Raw genomic sequence first — 19,535 nt, 5'->3', positions numbered from 1 at the left:
GTTATGAATTTTCTTGTTCCTCCTTTGCAAGATTGCTTTCCTATTAGGCATTTTGTTCTTCCTAATGTCCCTAGACCAGGGGCTCTGAATTTGCAGGTTACACGCCTCAAGCGGTGTCGTGAGTAGGTGTTACGAGGTTCTGAGGAGAAGAGAGTCTGGGGGTGGGTGGGGTGCGCATTCCTGGTATGGGAAAGGTTGGAACCCCTGCCCTAAGCTAACCCAGGAGCTCTGATGTTCAGGGTGATCTGGAAGAGGGGCTCTTTGCTCTTCATATCCTTTGGACTTCACCGAGTTGGGTCACTGGGGGCAAGAGTTTTGTTCATTTCTCTTCCTCCTGCAATTATCATCTCTCTTCTCTGGAGAGGAGGGGCTGGCCTAGGTCGTGAGATCTCTAGCACTCACGTCACCCTTGATTAGAGAACATTGTGGCCGTCTCTCCTGTCCCTGAGCATCAAGAACGCCTAGCCTGCTCTGTGGCTTGAGCAGCACATGAGAGGTACAAACTCCCTGTCAAGCCACTGAGTTAGCAAGAGGTTTCATATACTGACCTTGCTCTAGGGACCCAAATGAAAGTTGCTTTAATTCAACCCCTTGGAGATCTCTCCCAGCCCCAAACAGCACTTGGTTGAGGAATGGCTAAGGCCTATATAGCAGACATGGTCGATATGCTTCCTGCCTAAGGGATGGCAGAAGGGATCCTTCTGAACCACTCATGTTTCCCCATTCCCATCCTTAAAGTGTCGATGTCGTGGCACTCGTCCCTTCTGGCTGAGGGGAAGGTATAATGCAGCTCTCCCTGGAGCCTGTCCTGCCACTGAAAGGACCATTTGGTATTGACTGACCACTCTGAGCTGCTCTTGATTCCCACAAGCCCTGCTCCCCAGGCTTCACTCCCCACTTATTGCGTCCCAGCCCCAGTGAAATATATTTGCACAGGTCAGTGCCTCGCTGATGACCCTACGTTCTGTAAACGTACCCAAAATCCAGCTACTGCCGTGGAGTGAGTGGATAGCAGCCGCGTGCCAGCAACAAAACTAACCCCCCTCCCTTCCCATCTCTTCCTAGTTCTCCTTGTATTCCTTCTGTGGTGAGCTGGTGGTCTATCCATCAGGAAAGTCTAAGCAAAGAGTGGTGCCTACCTCGGAGAAACTATTCTTATCTGGGGTGCATTTGATGTACCAGGGCCATGTTTTGGTGATCAAAAGAGGCACTGTTCTGACTTGGGTTTAGCTTTGAAGATACGGTTCTTTTGCACTCAGTAAAGAAAGCGTCTGTTTGTGGCGAGTTGGCAGCCCCCGTTTGTCAGCAGAATTTTGGCTCTGGCTTTGCACAATTTAATTTAGAGAATCTAGCAGAATGATGCATAGCTGTATTAAACTCCGTGTTTGTTTTCTTTGCTTCAAGCAGTCCATAGGAGAGATGCAGCAGCTGCGGGAGAAGGCTCTGGTGTCTCCTGCCCAGGGTTCCCCTGGTTTTCTGCATGGGTCTAAGGACTCCGCTGAAAGCAGCAGCAAGAATTCCTCCTGTGACACTGACGACTTTGTTATGGTCCCAGCACAGTTCGCAAGTAAGGCACGCTGTTTGTAGTGTGTTTAGAGACCGTGCAGAAGTGAGGCTGTTTGTACACTGAAGACCGCTTCTGGAAAGCCAAAACACTGATAGATCTGTACGTTTTGACTGTAAAGTGGGAATGTTTTGGTTTCCCAGACTGAGGAAACATCTGGCACGGTGATTGCATTGTAGTACATTCTGTAACTAAATAGCTTCAAAGAAAGGATTTGAGAATAAGGAGTCTTTCAGGACATGGACCTGAATTGAGCATGAGAACTGAAAACCCCAGTGGGGGAGAAGCAATGTAGGCTTACATAGATCATAGAACCTCAGGAGGTCATCTAGTCCAACCCCCTGCTCAAAGCAGGACCAATCCCCAATTTTTGCCGCTAAATGGCCCCCTCAGGGTTTGAACTCACAAGCCTGGGTTTAGCGGGCCAATGCTCAAACCACTGAGCTATGCCTCCCCCCTGTATGTAGCAGTAAGTGTGTTCATATAAACACATGTACACAAAGAAGAGGACCCCCATTCAGCAATGCACGTAGGCATGTGCTTAAGTCTATGCCTGTTCAGCAGAGCACTGAAGAACATTCTTCCAGTTAAGCATGTGCTTATGGTGCTTTGCTGAACTGGGGATGAGGCCCTCCCTTCCTCATCTCTCTTGCAAACATTTGAACTTTCCTGTAGGCTTGGAAGGGAGAATGGGCTCTGCAGTGTGTGTCGGTGCGTGTAATTAGAGTGTGAGAGAAGAACTCAGCGTTGCTTTTACTCTCCCCAGTAACAGCAGTGGGAGCCGGGTACTAACGTCTGACACTGTTCACATTTCCAGCATTTTGAGCATTTGGCAGGGGTGAGCTCTTCTGTGTATCCAGCTGCCACCTCACGGGGTCAGATTGGAATCTTGCCACATGGGGCATAGATGTGTTTGAGCCCTACGTGCAAAACATGCCACTGCATTTGCAAAGCAGCTAACGGCTTGCAACAAGGGATGCGTGTCTATGCTCTGAAACACCTCTGTCAAGTCTCTGCCCCTTTCCAAAAATACCTCCTTTCAAACCAAATCCGTCAAAGCCTGAGGCCGTGGGGATCAGAATGAAACCAGCTGCTGGCTGCACTGGTTCAGCGAAACAGAGATCTTAAAGGCTGCTTAGGATCCACGTTCCCCCTGGTCTTGGAGAAGCAGGAGATTAAAATCAGTCACTCTGAACATATAAAAGCTTTTAAGGACATGACCCAAACCTAATCCATTTCTTCACTTTCTTGACACACAGGTGATCTAACTGCTGAGGCAGCAGGAGGGAAACCCGTCCAGGACAGCCTGATGTACAGCGAGTAAGAGCGTTAGCCTCTTAAGAATTAGAATGGTTAGCCTCTGGCACGGACACTGCATTAAACGCTGCTGGGCTTGAGGGGATGGAGAAGGGATTTTGCTCACTTAACTCTATATGAGGCCCTCTCTTTGCTTCAGAGATGACTCTCTCAGTGACCTAGTTGCAACTTGCTTCCTGTTTGCACCATAGAGTCTCCTTAAGGTCCTGCCTATACAGCAGCCTGGAGATGTATTGTAATGGGCCCCCCAGACATGGGCTGTATTTTTAGCATAGAGAAACCTTTACAATTTTCTAGGCCTTTGGGATGGGGAAATTTAGTGACTCGTAGAGAGAAAGCAGGGACACCGGGGAACTGCAATGCTCTCTGATTCCATTCCCAGCAGTATGCCAGCATTCACTGGAAGAGATTTGGGTTGGAACCCAGCCCAGCTTGCTGGCTAGCCGCTTTTCCATCTGCCAGGCAAAGTTCCCAAGCCCTTTTCTCCTGCCCGTATGCAGAGCCTTGCTGCAGACTTGCGGCAGGACTAGACTCTACGATGAGGTCAGTAATAGGAAGAACCCCGACTCTTCCCTTCTGTACCCCTCTGCCAGGGAGCATTTTTTTTCTAGAGAAACTGGGGAGGGAGAGAAAAGTCTTTGTCCTAAGAAAACTGAGGGTGACTTGTCCACAGTCCTTGTCTTGAGGAGGGGGTGTTGTGTCCTATCCACTCTGCGGGCCTGGGAATCGGGAGACCTGTGTTGGCTTCTAGACTTTGCCACTGACTCACTGCATGATCGTGAGCAAGTCTTTACCTCCTGATGGCTCGGTTATATCAGCTGTAAAATGGTGGGGGGTTGGTAACCGTACACCTTTGCAAAGCCTTTTGAGATCCTTGTATGAAAGGAGCTGCACAAGGGATAAAGGCTGACAATTTATTACTAGACTGATGAATAGTGCAGTGGGTTTGGAGCAGATGCTGCTGTTACTATCTTTCTATTATTGATTTAATCTAACCTCAGCCTACTCTCAGCCAAATTCACAGCCTTCCTGATAATTGAGTTGCCGTTCCATTGGGTTTCTTGGGACAGAGCTGAGGGACAAGGAAGAGTGGTTAAAACTAGCCTCCAATTCCTCTTAAAAAAAACAAACAAACTCAACTCTGAGGACCTGATTCTCATTTACACTGAGGCCCTTTTAAACAGGGCAGAAATTACATGTACAGCCACATTGAGGCCCCCTGGCAAGGGCAGAGGAGAGGAGAGGGGAATGGATTGCTTCCCACAGCGTGTGCCGGGGCACAGTTAACTTACATTCCGACACATGTGAAAAGGACATGAAGCCTTGGGGGGTAAAGCTGGGGGGAGCGGTAAGGAGCGGGGAAGTGCTGTTACCCCCTGGGCTCTAACAGAACTCTCTCTCCCCCTTTCCAGGAGTTCTCTGGTGACTTCAGCCGGCGTGGAGAGCCAGGCAAGGACCCCATCCCCTTCGCCCCCGTACAGCACTTCTCCCAGCCCGGCAGGGTAAGAGGGAAGCTGGTGAGATTGTTCACCCCAAAAAAACAAGTTTTTTAGGTCTTGATCTAACTCCTGCTGAAATCAAGGCGTCTTTCCACCAATGTCAATTTGGGGGTGGGGTCAGAACCTCACAGTGAGGCTTGGCCTTGAGTCCTCGAGTCAAAGGGCAGCAGCTACAATAAAAAAAACTAACCAGAAAAACTCAGCAGCTTCAGGCTCAGCCCAGTCCTGGATGTGGAGCCTGAGCTCCTCAAAGGCATTCCCTCCCCCCAAGAAAGGCAAGGGGAGAAGGAATCTGAGCTGGAGTTAACCCCCTGTGCTCTGGAGACCAGGGAGCGCCCTCAGCCCCCATCCAGAACTTTACTAATACTACACAGACGTGAGACTGAGCTGAGTGCAACCCATTGGTGGAGTCCCCCTCTGTGCCCAGTCCACGGAGAATACGAGTGTTACAGCTAGAGAACTTGGCTCTTTAGCTCAAGCTGTCGCCACTCTCACTTTTAGCACTGCAGAGTCCTAGTTCAATCCCCAGTGTGCCAGCCACGGTGGCGACTGTCACAGGAGCCCAAAGGCACTGCTTTGGCTGGGGCTTTTCCAATGCCACCATGTTTTTCGTAGGGCGGCTCCTCGCTTGCATCACGTGTCTGTGTAGCTTATTTGGGAGCGATTTTTGTTTGTCTTTGTGGAGCAGGAAAAAAAGAACATTGTATTTAACTAGGGGAAAGGACCTCGCTGCTCACTGCAGTGCTGGAACCCACCACAGATATAGCCGCCTTGCTGCGAAGAGGCTGCGAGATGGAGTTTCTTATCTTCTGAGGCCACAACAGTACTGCGGCTGTGAGTGGCTGGCCTGATGGGTAGGCGGCTGAATCTGTGGGAAGGTTGTCTCCCCATTTGTTCCTGCTGTCGAAGGAGGCGGTTCGGCCAGCTCAGATATTTTGAGTCTGCGTAAGATCCCAAGCAGCTCTCTGCTCCATACCTGAGACGGGTCGGTCCTGCTGCCAGATAGAGCTGTTCGGTTTGTAGTGATGAACTGCCGTGGGTATTGGTATAACTGGCTCGGCTGACGGGAACAGCAGTGGTCAAGAACCTTCCTCCTTTTGGTCACAGGTTCAAATCTAGCTAGGCCAGTGCTGACAACGGCCCATGTGAAATGAGTTTACAGTCCAGCTGGCCACACACCGAAATCCAGCTCCACCAGTGACTCTCCTTGTCTCTATTTGCTCGTAAAGATTGAATGCACATGGAGACTGATTTGATTGACTCCCACCCTTCAAGGTGGTCCATTGGCATAAGAAAGCTCGCACTGCCTCTGCTCTCTGAATAACAGGGAGGACTTGCATGTCTTAACCTATCAACCGGGCACCACTTACGAGTGGGGAAATTCACCCTGAAAAAACTTAAAATGCTAAAGAAGTCCCAGCCTTGCGTTGTGAAAATGCTCCTCACCCAGAGAGAGCCCATAATTACGTGCCATTGCTTAAACCCATATAAACATAGGGAAGAAATAGAGCTCAAAGCCTTGCTGACATGATCGGACTAATTGGCTGGCACGTACCACGGCTCAGAGTTTAACTGCATGAGGCTTCTCATGCCGTCACCTGCTAAGCTTTTTAACAGCTTGTTCTTTAACTGATTCGTGTACAGCCATGGGATCAGTGTTCATTAGAGGATTCGGGCTTGCCCTAAAGAGCGGTGGGTGGAAACGCACGGAAGGTCATTGCAAATGCTAGCTCGCTTTTCACCATGCCCTCTCTCCACCAAATCAGGATGCCTGCGTCCCATTGGCGTGGAAGGTGGAAAATCACTGCTAGTTACATGAGGGTCTAGCATGCCACTACCCCACTCCCACTCACTTATTCCCAGTAGCCTGTGTGGAACGGACCTCAAACCCTGCGTCTACAGAGACCCCAAAGAGAAACTATCTACCCTTCCAGGAAGGGGAAGAGACCACTGTAATGTAGGACTGGACCCACCACTCCACCCCAACAAAACGGAGTATGTGGGGACCTCAGCCACCCTGCGGGTGCTTCTGAGCTGGTCCCAGCAAGGTGTCTTCACCGTACTTGAGCATGGGCTCTGCTGTCCTTTGACTGCGTGATGTCGCTCAGGCCTTCAGCGCTTCACTGCATGCCATTGGCAGCAGGAGGCAACACTGGCTTTTCACTCTCCCTTTGGCACCACTTCTTAGCAGGCTGGAGCTCTCCCTTTGTTTGTACCTTTTGTCTTGCAATCAGCATTTTACCTCCCTCTCCCGCCCCTCCCTGCAGCGCTGGAGGCAGCCCAAATGGGACAGATAGCAAAGGCTGTTTGAGATTGGCTGGTAGAGAAGTGTTTGCCTCCAGATGTCAGTGTGCTTTCTGGAACTACGCTCCTGAATGTTAACTAGAATGTCACCTGACCAGGATTAACCCATATTAACTGCTAGGCTTTTTTTCAATCACTTCCCCACTGAAGATGTCTCATAAAATTGTGTCTATGTACTACTTTTGCTGTGTCTCAGATTGATGGGTTTAATGCCACTCTCTCCGAGCACTTTTAGTTACAACTAATTAGCTGAACTCTCTTTCCTTCTTGATCTGTTGGGCTCTGAGAACTTCTGGACCGCTGTGGTTTGAAAGACCTCCAGATATTTCCAATGTCTAATACGTACTAGGTTCAGGTTTAGTTACCAGCTATTTGTTGTCTGAATCAGTTGGTAAGTTCCCTGCATGTCATCTAAATTTGACCTCCTCGTTTACAGCATACATGCAGTATGGAAGGTTGGCCCGTAGTGGGACTTGATATACAGTAGCTCTTATATGAGGCCACTCTTTGACTCAGTAACTTCTCTTCTTTGAAAGATGCAGGCCTGGGTTAGAAGTTCAGTCAGTCAGGCAACCTGCAAGGTGAAGAGTCAATCCTTTATCCCTTAAAACTTCAGCTGTTGCCCCCACAGACGGCTCTACGTTAGCTCCCAGATATCTCAGCCAAATCACCGTTCAATTTATATCTTATTGCACCCGTGTATCCATCCGTATGATATGCCCTGTGAATTCCCCTTACCTGTTCTGCTGACAAATGCTTCAATAGCCTGGACCTTAAATCTACATCATCATTCCTGGTTTTTCCCCACTCCTTTTGCATGCACACGCACTAGCTTGTTGTTGTGGGGCTGAGCTTATGGGACATTCCTAGCCTGATTATTCTGAGGTGCGAAGCAGCAGTAGTTCACATAGACTTGATTGGGAAGTGTGGGTGCTCAGCATCCTGAAAACCAGGCTCTTGATCCTGTAGTTGCTGTTTCTGGAGCACTTGTGCTGACATCCCTGGGAGTTTGGAGAAAATATGAATATACAGAACAGAAACTAGAACTGCATAGAATTAGCAAACGGTAGATGTTAAGGAGGAAAAGGGGAAAAGTGGGTCACTTCTATGTCTTCCTGCTGTGCGAGAGGGTCTTTTTCAGCCCACTGGTGCTGCTCCATTAGTGAGTGACTTCTTCATGGGCTATGGACAATGTCCTGGAAATCTGCCAGTAAGCTACAGCATATAGGCATGGCCAAACATTGTCACCAGCAACTGCGGAGGCCTTTGCAAAAACGTGCTTTTTGGTCTTTAACTTCTTTTGGCAGCTGTATAAGACAGCAGTGGTAGTCTCTTTCTTTACTTTACTTTTCTTGTTTCCTCTTCTGCTTGTGTGAAGCATTTCTGGTGTGTGTTATGTACCAGTAGAACTGTTGGCCGTGTAGCCTCTACAAGGTGAACCCAGATTTCCTAAGGGCAGTGATTTCTGTGTCCCAGATTGACCAAGAGAAGATTACAGGAACCTCCATCACTGATAAGATCTTCCTGTAGCCGTGCAACAGCTACCTATTTGGGGTTGGCTGCCGTGAGTGACACTGCCATGGCAATTAATCCTGGAATTCCCTGAAGACCTAAGGATTTGGGAAAGGATTTTAGGAAGCTACTTAGTTTAATCATACAGGGGTGCGTTTTCTTCGTTTTGTGCAGTATAGTATACAGGCAAAGAATAATGGAGAAAACTGCCAGCTGAAGGGGATAAGTTTTGGAGCCTGAACTGAGTACCCTGTTCAGACTTAACTGGAGAGCAATCTGTAGTTTGCAGGATGAGTCTAAAACACTCAACTCCTCTTGACCTCAATGGGAATTCTGCACACACTGTATAGCGACTTTCCTCTCCAGTAGGTCGCCCACCCCACACTTGGTTCACTTGCAGACGTGCTCATATTCCCAGGGTTGTGTGTCTGCCTAGGAATGCTGAGACTCGTGGAGATGCCGTCTCTTTGGCGATGCTGCTGCATGAGTCGCAAGTAGCTTTGGGCAACAAGTGACTCTTGGCCAGTATCCTTTGTAAGCAGCTGCAGTTTAGCCTTTGTTCAGTGATGTGCTCCTTGGCTGTGGTTCTGAGGCTGCTGGAAAGTAGGCTGGATGCAGCTTGAAATAGCTGAGGTCTAGTTTTCCTGGCGGGTGTGGTGCATCATGATTCTAACACAATCAGTGGGTGGGAATCGCCCTGAGGAAGGAGAGGTGAGTGGTTTTTGGAGGTGTGAGGTGGCCCTTCCTTTAATGGCTCTTCTAATACAAACTCGCAACCTGAGGAGAGGAGCGAGGTGGATGCTGCCCTGCAGACAGTCGCTTAAGCAAGTTAATACATTAGATTGTGTCATTAAACACTGTCTCCTCACAAGAGTCTTTATTTCTCTTTGAATTCCACAGCCGGCAAGGCCAGTTTTCCAGCAGCAAGTACGAGCACTCTGTCCCCATCCCGGTCCCAACGCAAATCCACAACTACCGGCGGATCGAACAGAACCTACAGTCTCCCAATCAACATGCTTTGCCACAGTAAGTGCCAAGGTGCGGGCAGGAGGTAATGCCACCTCCTGCTCCTTGCAGGAGCCTCCAGATCTGCACTGACTATATCATAAGAAGGTTTTACAGTGTGATCCATCTCCATCCCTGTGCACAATTTCCTGTACTGCGGGCCCTCTCCCTGGCAGTAGGTGGGCAGCCCAGCATGCCGTGTGCTAACATTGTTTGTGGCATTTTGACACCAGTAATAGAATCTATTTGTGACTGAGCGCTGTAAGAGTGTGTGTGTAAGATTTTCAAAGGCACACTTAGTTACTTAGCTCCCCTCAAGTTTCAATAGGAGTAGGGCACCGTATGTCCCTTCCCCACTGTCAGATCAATCTCTCTGATGGAACATCCAAGGGAAAATGGTCTTTTATTTGGCAAATGGCTAAAACTTAGACATTTTTGGTCAAACTACTGAAAATGATTGAAACTCATTTTTATAAAAATCTGTTCACACGCTTAGTCACACCACAAAACGATGTGTCCTATGTGACACTTCCATGTTAATGTGATGATGCAACACAATTAGTGCATGAGCAATTCATGCCTGCGAGGTAGAGCGCACATTGGGGAACCAATCAGGATGAACCGGATATTAGTCTTGGACCATGGGAGTGATGCTTTGCATACTGCATAGATGGATCACACCTCTGAGGAGCACTTGACTTCTTTCTGTTGAGATTGCCACACACACGCTAGGCTTACAGACTTGTCCTGTGGCTTAACCATGGCACTCCCAGTTAAAAACAAATTGAAAGGAGAGGCATACGAGAAGCACGAGACCTTAAAGAAAGCCCACGTACCAAAGGTGGAATATGTTCAAATTATTGACAAGTTGCGGCGTGTAAGCAGCAAGCAAAGAACCAAGTCTCAGCAGAAGTATGACTTCTTGCCAAGGTGAGTTTCTTTTATGTTTACATTCATTAGGGTTAGCTTTCAGCGGGGGTTTGATATTCCTGTCAGACTGGTCTGCCGAGAGGCCTCAACCCGTTTTGCAAAGGCTGATAACACCTGAGATGTGATGGGTCAGTCTGACCTAACCGGGAGTCAGCAAACAGATCATGGTGTGCCAGTTTTTTGAACAAATTCTTACATTCTGGCTAAACGCCTTTCTGCTCTTAGATGCCCCCTATTTCCTGGAGCCGAGCTCGCTGCAGCTGCTGGGAGTTAAGCATGAGAAAAGAATTGACTATCCCCCTTAATAATCCTTGCTGTCTGCAAAGTCAAGGATCTGGAAAATTTGCAGATATAGAGAGTGTACCTGTGATGTGGATACCAGGGCCTGGAATTGCTGGTTCAGATTCACAAACTATAGCCTACCAGTCGGATTAAAGTATTGTGTTAGGCTGCTTTATTTAGCATGGGTGCAATGATGAGACTAACATAATCTCTGCAATCTAAAGAAAACCCACTGTATCTTCTAAAAATTATCAGGCTCATGCAGAGCAGCATCCTTGTGTCCAGGAGCCTTGTGCTCAGTAAATTGGTTTCTTCCTCCATGCAGCAGGTGCAGTGCCCATCCTCCAAGAACAGAGGGAAAACCTTATCAAGCATACTTAGAAGGACAGTGACCATAATGGCTGGTCTTCCTTATCAGTCATTTGACCAAACGTCTTAAAGTTTTAGACCCAAATTTGGCTCTCGGCTACTTGCTCACAGCTCCCACAGAAGTCAGGGAAAGTTGAATGCCAGGTATCTGGGGGGGCAAACTTTGGCCATTTTACCAAATGACCTAGGACCACGTGATGCAAACAGACTAAAAGTTTCATCAGTTAATGAGATAATTTGGCAGTGTGAGTGGAAGGTATGTACCTGGTGGGCGGAGTTTGTCTGTGTCCAGATGTGACATGTGGTAGTGATAACCATGTGGTAATTTGCATTTATCTGTGGCCACCTCACCTGCTCTCTGCTTGCTAATTCCATCTCTCTCACAGGACTGCTTCTAATGTTCCATGTCTCCACGCAGTTTCAAGCCGCTGTCATTTTTAAACTCTTCTCTTTTTATGGTCCAAAGATGGACTAGCCACTTTAAAGTTATGCTGAAGCAAGTTCAGGGCAGACGGCGTTCAGTCTTGAATCAATGACATTATTGAGATCTGATACCTAGTAAACCATATGGAGTACAAATGCTTTCTGGATCCCATTGAAGGGTCTAAAAATCTTTTCTCTGTGCCAGGCTTCTCTTTCATGTTTGTGTGCCACAAATAATTTTTTTTTGGGGGGGGAGGATGTAATCCATAATTTTATTTCAAGGCCAGGTCAGTTGGACGATACCAGAGCTATAAATTTGGAACATCTTCACTTACAGAAAGGCTTTTTTAGAGTATTTTTATATGCAGTATGACACGCAGGAAAGTACCAGTAAATATTTTAAATCTTGTTCCACTTAAGGCATTGTTCCTGTAAAGCAGGTGGCATAATGAAACATATAATGGTGTTTCTTAAAGAATGTAATGGCATTTATTTGATATGACCTCTTGGCTTCATCATTCACAAGTAAAGTGTATATTCACACCAGTAGAATCTTTATGCCATCAGATTACATATGCCTGCATACCTGCACCTTAATCTTACAAAGGAGAGAAAGTATAGTGTGTATTCATGACGGTATGATGCATTGAGTTGAGTAGTTCTTTCAAATCACTCACCGATCCCTTTCCAAAAAAGCCACCTGTGGCTTGCGACCACCACGTATTTTTGGAAATGATTGATTGAAAATGAATTTTTTTTTTTTTTTTTTGCAAGAGATGACTGAGAGTGAAAATAGGGATTCCATGTGAGAAAAGGGTTTTTTTGGTTATTCGGGGAGTCTGAGTGCCATGCCCAATGGCCGCAGAAGGGAATCTTGGTGAAGGAGGTTACCCTGGTAAAAAGACATTCTGTTCTTTGATGTGCGCGTGTGTGTAATTATTTTTTCCTGTAAAGAAAAAGTAGAGTGAGATACCAAAACCAGTATTCCTGTCTCTTTAAAGGATCAAGGTTTTGATGGATCCACTGTACTCTGTTTCCCCTTCTATTTGTTTGCAGGATCTGGGGAATACTTTAGGAGGATAGATAAGTGTAATTTTTACTCCTTAAGGCTGAGGTTTTTCAAGGGAGCTTAAGGGAGTTAGTAGCTCGGACTCTCTCTTGAAAATCTGAGCCTAAAAAAATTCCTGTGTAGCACTCAGTCATTCCAGTTGTATTGGCCACACACCACTCTGTGTTGCTTTGTACCCATTCCTGACATGACTCAAAGCTCTCTGAGGCAGTAACTCATTTGGCACAGCTCACCTATTGTACAATGCCACGCGTGCCTATGAAGCTATCTAATTAAAAGTCTGCTCTAACCAGCAGCCCAACATTGATAGGAAACAACTAGGATAACTAATCACTGGACGTTTTTGATGGTTATTAAAACAAACTGGTAACATGAAAGATCTGAGTCTCTGGCTTCCAAGAGGGTGCTGTAAATATGTGTGTGTGTGTGTGTGAGAGAGAGAGAGAGACTAAAAACGATGAGAACCCCCTGATTTCCCTTTTATAGCTAAGCTAATTGTATTCTTTTTTTTCAGCTTACATTGTAAGCTCCTTGTTCTGTGTTTGTATGGCACATAGCACAGTGGGGCCTGGTCCTCGGTACTACTGCAATACAAATCATAAACAATTAATGAAGATTTGGCTTGGTGGAAAGTAGCTGGGTGAGCTCAAATGTGTGGTGATGTTGTTTTCGTTGCCCCTCTTTAGTGGCATCTTGAATAACCTGTGCATTATTGCTGTTTCCAATAAGGTCTGGCACAGTCCGAAGATCAAGCAGTACAAGCCCTCTTGGGTTTGCTAAAATCGGTGCTTCCCCTCCTTTCTCTGGAGAGCATGGAGCTGTGCCATCCCCCAGACGGTTCTCCTTCGGCGGTGCTAAGCCTTACACACCATCCCCGCAAGGTAAGGTGCCAGCCAGGTAAGGGCACCCCATTTCACTAGAAAAAAGGAAGATGGCCTAATGGTTACAGTACGGGTTGGGATTGCTGGGTTGTATCCCTGGTCCTGGCGCTGATTTGCCTGACAAGTGTGTGTACCTCAATTTTCCCATCTGTAATACACGGATAATAATACCCATCTGCTGCATGAGACATGAGGTTTGCTTAGTGCTTGGGGAAACACCTTGCAGTCCTCTGGTGAAGGGCTCCATGCAAATCAGAATGTTCATGTTACATTTGAAAGCAAGGCAAACGAGTTCAGAATGAAAGGCTTCAACTGCTTCCTTGGGCCCTGCCCATCAGCCTTTCCCATGGTGAAGTAACCAGTGGATCTTCGCTTGGGGCCTGCTGATGAAAGGAACCGATGTTCAGCTGCTGCACTGAGCCCTTGTTTGATCTGTTGTCCTGCAGCAGCCTTGTCCCGAATGAGGGGCAAGGGCAGAGAAACGCAAGAAAGAAGGGCCAGATTTTCAAAAGAACTCATCAGCACCCAGCAGCTCCCATTGCTATCTGGGGAGGGCGAGGGTGGATTCCCCCTTGTTCTCAAAGGGACCTGCTGGCTTTTGAGCTCTTTAGAAAATCTGGCCCCAGTTGTGTGTCTTGGGAATCCAGAATCTTTTCCAGTGCTGATTTCAGTTAAAATGAATTTTACCTCAGAGAGTTGGGTCCACATCCCAATCATTATACATTCGGTCTTATCAGGGTTTGGTGTCGTTACTGATTAACAAACAGGGGGTGACATTCTGGTCTCACTCAAATCAATGGCAAAACTCTTGCTGACTTCAGTGGGGCCAGTATTTTGGCAAGGTCAGTGGAATCCCCAGGGGTAGCCTTCTCGGTATCAGACAATCTGACCCAGACACTACAGAGCAATTCAAGGGCACGGCATTTGGGGATAAGATTAGCCCTGTTCTGCATGTGTTGTGATATGGAGAACTAGCTAAAGGGACAGACTTGGATTTTACTAGATCCTTTACATCTCTGAAGTCTCCAATCCCATGTTTACAGGACTCATATAGGTGGGGAGCCAATGTTTTTCCTATTTGATTTCTCTAATTAGACCCCTGTCTGTTATGATGAGCTTCTGATCAAGCTTCCTAAAGCTCTCAAACTCCTTTCTCTGGAGCTTTTCAGTCCTTTATTCCTACACTGAGGGAGGAGAAGGGGAGAGATAGCTGTCTAAGTGCGTCTTGCGCTCAGATGGGTCTGCGGTGAAACTTATTTATCTAAAGTGGTTGTGGCATCGTCTGGGAAAACCTAATACTGTATAAACCTTTTGATCGTGTCCCCCTTAAAGTTGGAACAATTCCAGAGCAGCCCGGCCAGACTGTTTTCTTCTCCCCACCTGGAGCAGAAATGAGAAGCAGGATCCCCATGCCTGGTATGTCCATATTGTGTTTATCTTCCTCTTCTCTTTCTGCCTGCCTCACATGAATAAGGGACTGGACACAACAGGAATTTGCTCTCCAAAGGGCCTTGGGTACAGTATTGTCCTTCTCTGATGCTTGGCTCAGACAGGAAATGCTTTGTGATGAGAAGAGAATCCTTACCCATTGGCTCCTCCCCTGCCGCTTCCCAGCTGTCCTTATACCACAGGGCCGTGAAATTAACATGTTTTAATGGTGCTTGTGGATTGCACATGATAGAAACTCTGGCTTGTGTCTTGGAAGTTACTGGTTTGTGCGGTGTGGAATCCCAGTGGAAGTCCTGATTCCTCCTCCTCCTCCCTACCCCCATGTTCTCCTAAGCCCTCCTTGCTAATTTGCTGGGCCAGAGAGCTCTGACAATGTGCAGGGTCCCAGCAGATGAACTTGAGCAATGATGCCCCCTCATTTCATGAGCCCCTGGAGTTCATGCACCCACAGGTCAAAGCCTAAATCAGGCCTGAAATTTGGTGGCATGTTGCTGAGAACAGAGTCTGGACTTGACCATGTATTGAAGGATTTGATCTGTAGGTGCCAAGGACAAACTTGCCTCCTCTGCTTTCTTAAGGCTTCCCTGTAGGTCCTGAGAGCAAACCAGCTCCCATTGTTAGAACCGGAGAATGACTGTGTGTGTGTGGGGTGGGGGGTGTTCGGATTCTCTAGGTGCCTCAGTGCCTGACCACTCTTCCCGAGGGATGGGCTGCCGGCTTCACAGCGCTCCCAACCTGTCAGACTTGCATTCCTGCAGGCAGAAGATTACCAAGCAGCACTCTGACCCTCTAGTTGCTCACTTTGGCCACGCTCCGGTCAGTCAGCCCCTGCAGGTTCATGGCTTGCAGCCCTGCCGACAGCTGAGGTCCTCACCAAAGCTGTCTGAATTCATGCAGAGAAGTCCCTTGCCAACTATCTTGGGCTCCCCTACAAAGGTATTCTGTGGACTGTGTCTTGCAGCTCAGTCTGGTGGGTTATTCTGGAGTAACTAACTGTGTTTAGATAAAACTGGTTTGGATTTGCCGTGGCTGGTTAGTTGTTCCTCAAGGGCTATTTAGTCATCTGTGTGCAATGAGTCAATGCTCCTATTCCTAGTGGACAGATCTCGCTTGGCATCAGCATCTGAGCAGTGAGTTCAAGGGTCTGAGAGGGCCCTGAAAATGAGCTGCCCTATCCCTACAGATTAGGACTGAGGCATAGCAGTGGGCTTCTGTGTGGGGCTGAGTTCCACAGTGCGGCTGGACTTGTAACGCAAGGTTTTGCCCTGCAGGCATCCTGAGGGTGGTAGCAGTAGAGATGGGATACCTGATTTCTGCCTGTGAAGCGGATGCTATGGTTACCTTTGGTCTCCACTTATATCCGAGAGCTCACAGAGTTTAAGGCGAGAAGGGACCACCAGATCCTCCAGGCTGCCTTCCTGTCTATCATAGGCCACAACACGTCACCAACATGCTCAGCCCAAGAAGTTGGATTAGGCTAGAGCATTTCAGTCTTCAGGAGACTACGTTGGTCCTGAGCCAAAGACAGAGAACAGGAGAGGTTGAATTGCCCCCAGTGTCCGAGGCCCCTGCAGTGGAGGGAACTGAGTCAGTCAGGCACAGCTCTGAAGCGGCACTTAAAATTCAAAAATGTGTGCGACAGCTGCCTTTCCTCTGGGGCGGGGGGAGGGCCGAGATGGTTTCAGTCACAGTTTTGTGTAGACAGCTTCATGTAGAAAAACCCAAACCAGCTTGATGAGAATATTTACAAATAACTCAGCGAGAAACCCCAACTCTCTCCTTTCTAGGCTATGTCCCCTTTTGAGTTCCCCAAAACCCCCAGCTCCCAGAACCTGCTCACGCTCTTGGCCCAGCAGGGAGTCATGATGACCCCGACACGGAACAAGACTCTGCCAGACCTGAAGGAGATGGGGCACTTCCATTGCCAACAGGCTGGCCTGGGCTTGAGGCCTGTGGAAGAGATTAAGGGCAGGTGAGATATCGGCGTGTTCTGTCATAAAGTATGTCATATCGTGCACACTCATGGCTACAGTGCGTTTTACAGTCATCAGCTAATATTCACAATACGCCTGTGTTGCAGGCTCATACTACCCTGACTTCTATAGGCTTTGCAGGCAGAGGCAGACCATGACCTAAATTAGTGATTTTGGGCGTCCTAATTTTTGGCTGTATAAAGGGGCCTGATCTTCAATCGGTGATGAAGACCCACTCTCTGCAAATCAGGCTCCTTTAAGGTGTTTCAGGTTGGGTGCCCCAAAACTGAAGCAACCACAATCACCAGGCACTCCTGAAAATTTAGACCAGGAGAATGGCCCACCCAGCAAATTGGTGGTAGAGCTGGGATTAGGACCCCAGCCCTTCACCCAGCTGGGATCCAGGCTCAGTCAGTTCGACCAGACTACCATCAGTTGCACGAACACACCGATTGTTCCATTTGGAAATGGTTCCTGCAGTGTCCTACCATTGAGGCCATTTCAGGGCCTAACCCTACTGTGCTGTCATTAGTCTTCTCTAATTATCCTCCTGAAGCAGCATGGCATTTGTGGTGCGAGCTCAGCTCTCTCCTGGGTTCATCCTGAATAGCCCCATATCGAGTGTTGCAGTTCTGCCTGTCTATCGGGGGGAGGCGGCAGGGTTTGTTGCAGAGGACGGAGTGAGGTCTGAAGGAAACCGTTTCTGTGGCAGAGCTCCATTGGTGAATGCTGAGGGAAGGAGAGATCCACGAAAGGAAGGTGTTGATGCAGGTAGCTGCGCTGCTAACTGTTCCCTGTTCCAGCAGGAGATGCCCCTACGGTTCTGATACAGCGGAGTAAAGAGCCTCACAGGCCAACAGCTGCTTCAGCGTTAAGCCCTTTGCCGTGCAATGTGCAGAACGGGCAGGGAGGCAGAATGGTGCAGATTAGGGAGTGGAAGTTCACTGAAACCTCAGCCCCTCCTGAAACTGTCTTTGTCTTCCTGCTTCACCTTTAATTTTCTCTCTAGATCTCTGAGCACCGGCCGCCTCACTGACCTGCTTCTCAAGGCTGCCTTTGGGGCTCAGATCTCAGAAGCTGGCAGCAACGACAGCCTGAACAATGAGAAGCCAATGGAGATCACAGGTATGAGGGGAGGCCATGCGGCCTTGCCCGGTTCTTGCTTTCCAGGGCTTTGTGTGAGTGGGAGGTCTCTGGTCTCCTAGCCTGGGAGCAGGAACTGACTGCTGTATCTGAAATGGGGATAATGCTTCTTCCTTTGTAAAGCACTTGGAGACCTAGGGATGAAAAGCGCTGTGGAAGAGCTGGGTATCCTTATTACTTATTATCTCTGAGGTCTTTTTTATGATGGATATTTTAACGGGGACAATTGAATAAGCATCGGATGCTTTTCAAAGTGCAGCTCAAGCGTGCCTTCACCCTCACCGTGTCCCTTTGAGATAGGGGGACATATGATCTCCATTTCCCAACTGGGAAGTAGCGTGTGGAAGGGGTCCTCCTCTGAAGAGCTGCAGGAGTCGGCAATCTAGTTGGCAGTGAGGCCATGTAACGCTGCCGGTGCTCCTTGGTTGCGCCCTGTTTGTATGCAAGCCTGTGTCATTTCCTTTGTCAGCAGGATGCTTGGAAAGGAAGCAGTGGAATCTGAAAAGAACGGGTGGGAACAGCTTGAGGTTGTTGGGAGAGGAATCCTGTCCTCTGAGTAATAATCCCGGTAAAAGCTGCTCCTTTTCACTCTTCCTCTGTAGCTCCGTCTGCTGCTTATGGAGGAAACCTATACTGTGGGGCTAGAGCTGGGGGCTCTGTGAGCCCTTCCCCAGTGATCTTCACGGTTGGATCCCCTCCAAGTGGGACAACACCACCACAAACCACTAGGACCAGGATGTTTTCAGGTAATGGCCCTGCCCTTCTGCTGTGATGGGTCTGTCTGGAAGACGGTGGCCACAGGCCTTCATGCCACAGACTTTGCTTTCTGTTGTGGGAGCACTGGCATCTCTGAAAGGTTTAGCAGAATGCATTTGTTCCTGGCCTGAACGCCATTGAGATTATAACCCTAGCAAATACTAAAACAAGTTATCACTGAAAGCTCTTTCCGTTGCTTCGAGGACGACTGTGGATGATCAAGAGAGATGCAAATATTTGTTACTTGATATCTCTCTCTACTTCAGGAATAGCCCGTTTTTAGTGCTTTCCTATCAGAACAAGTGTCCGTGTCAGTCAGTTCACCCCCTCTAAATAATGCTGTTCAATAGGAAATGACTGTGTGCTTAATAGTTAACTTGGGGAACACTTATGCTCACCATTATGACTCTGCATTGTTCAGTCAAGATGTAGAGTTTAATTAAAGGACTGGCTTTAACACCTGATTAAGGAGACCATGCTGAGAGCCCTCTTTCTTTCTCCCTCAGTCCCTGTCCTAAATGTGGGCTTTTTGGCATTGAGCAGAAAATCCCCAGGATAGCATGAAAATTGATTATAGAGACCAGAGGGTATGAAGATGAATCATTCCCTAACCTGCTGAGAGCGTCCTGTACATCATACGTAGGCTCCATTCTCTTCAGAGTCCTCTGGAAAAGATGCCGAGCCACCCCTAAGCCTTTCCAGTGCAAGCCGTGCAGTGTATATTATGACAAGTTCGCTAAATGTTGCAACTGGATAAGAGTTGAGCTTGAAGAGCTGTGACTGGTCCTTATTACCCCTATTCCATTAACTACTTCATGTTTTCTAGTTCATGTACAGAAATGGGATAGCAGGCTGTCATTATTGGGAGGGAGGGGGCTCGGAGGCAGTGTGACGTAAGCTGAAGCTATACACGGCCTCAACGCATGACAAGTTTGGAGTGACCATAAATAGGGTCATTAGACAGGTATAACAACAGAGCAATTGTACAGGCCAGATTAAATCTTCTGAAAACGGTGGCCTGCAGATTCAGGGACACCCTAAACCTGAGATTCCTACAGC

General features: G+C 48.0%; 1 protein-coding gene across 4 annotated transcripts in view; it reads left to right on the top strand.

Moving 5' to 3' along the window:
* The window catches only part of ULK1 (unc-51 like autophagy activating kinase 1), a 99,455-nt gene that overhangs the window by 65,743 nt on the left and 14,177 nt on the right, over nucleotides 1–19,535 (top strand). For 3 of the 4 annotated variants that reach the window (XM_048820997.2, XM_048821005.2, XM_075120000.1), the window contains 10 exons: nucleotides 1,405–1,567; nucleotides 2,824–2,884; nucleotides 4,294–4,383; nucleotides 9,097–9,222; nucleotides 13,004–13,155; nucleotides 14,488–14,571; nucleotides 15,278–15,540; nucleotides 16,392–16,576; nucleotides 17,587–17,702; nucleotides 18,323–18,466. In XM_048820997.2, coding sequence (XP_048676954.2) covers nucleotides 1,405–1,567; nucleotides 2,824–2,884; nucleotides 4,294–4,383; nucleotides 9,097–9,222; nucleotides 13,004–13,155; nucleotides 14,488–14,571; nucleotides 15,278–15,540; nucleotides 16,392–16,576; nucleotides 17,587–17,702; nucleotides 18,323–18,466 — 1,384 coding nt within the window. The remainder of the gene's footprint in view (nucleotides 1–1,404; nucleotides 1,568–2,823; nucleotides 2,885–4,293; nucleotides 4,384–9,096; nucleotides 9,223–13,003; nucleotides 13,156–14,487; nucleotides 14,572–15,277; nucleotides 15,541–16,391; nucleotides 16,577–17,586; nucleotides 17,703–18,322; nucleotides 18,467–19,535) is intronic. The other variant, XM_048820998.2, reaches the window with a different exon arrangement.

This window comes from Caretta caretta, chromosome 15 (genome assembly GCF_965140235.1).
Source record: "Caretta caretta isolate rCarCar2 chromosome 15, rCarCar1.hap1, whole genome shotgun sequence".
Taxonomy (NCBI): domain Eukaryota; kingdom Metazoa; phylum Chordata; order Testudines; family Cheloniidae; genus Caretta; species Caretta caretta.
The sequence above is the reverse complement of the archived record's forward strand: the minus strand, read 5'-3'. Positions and strand labels throughout refer to the sequence as shown.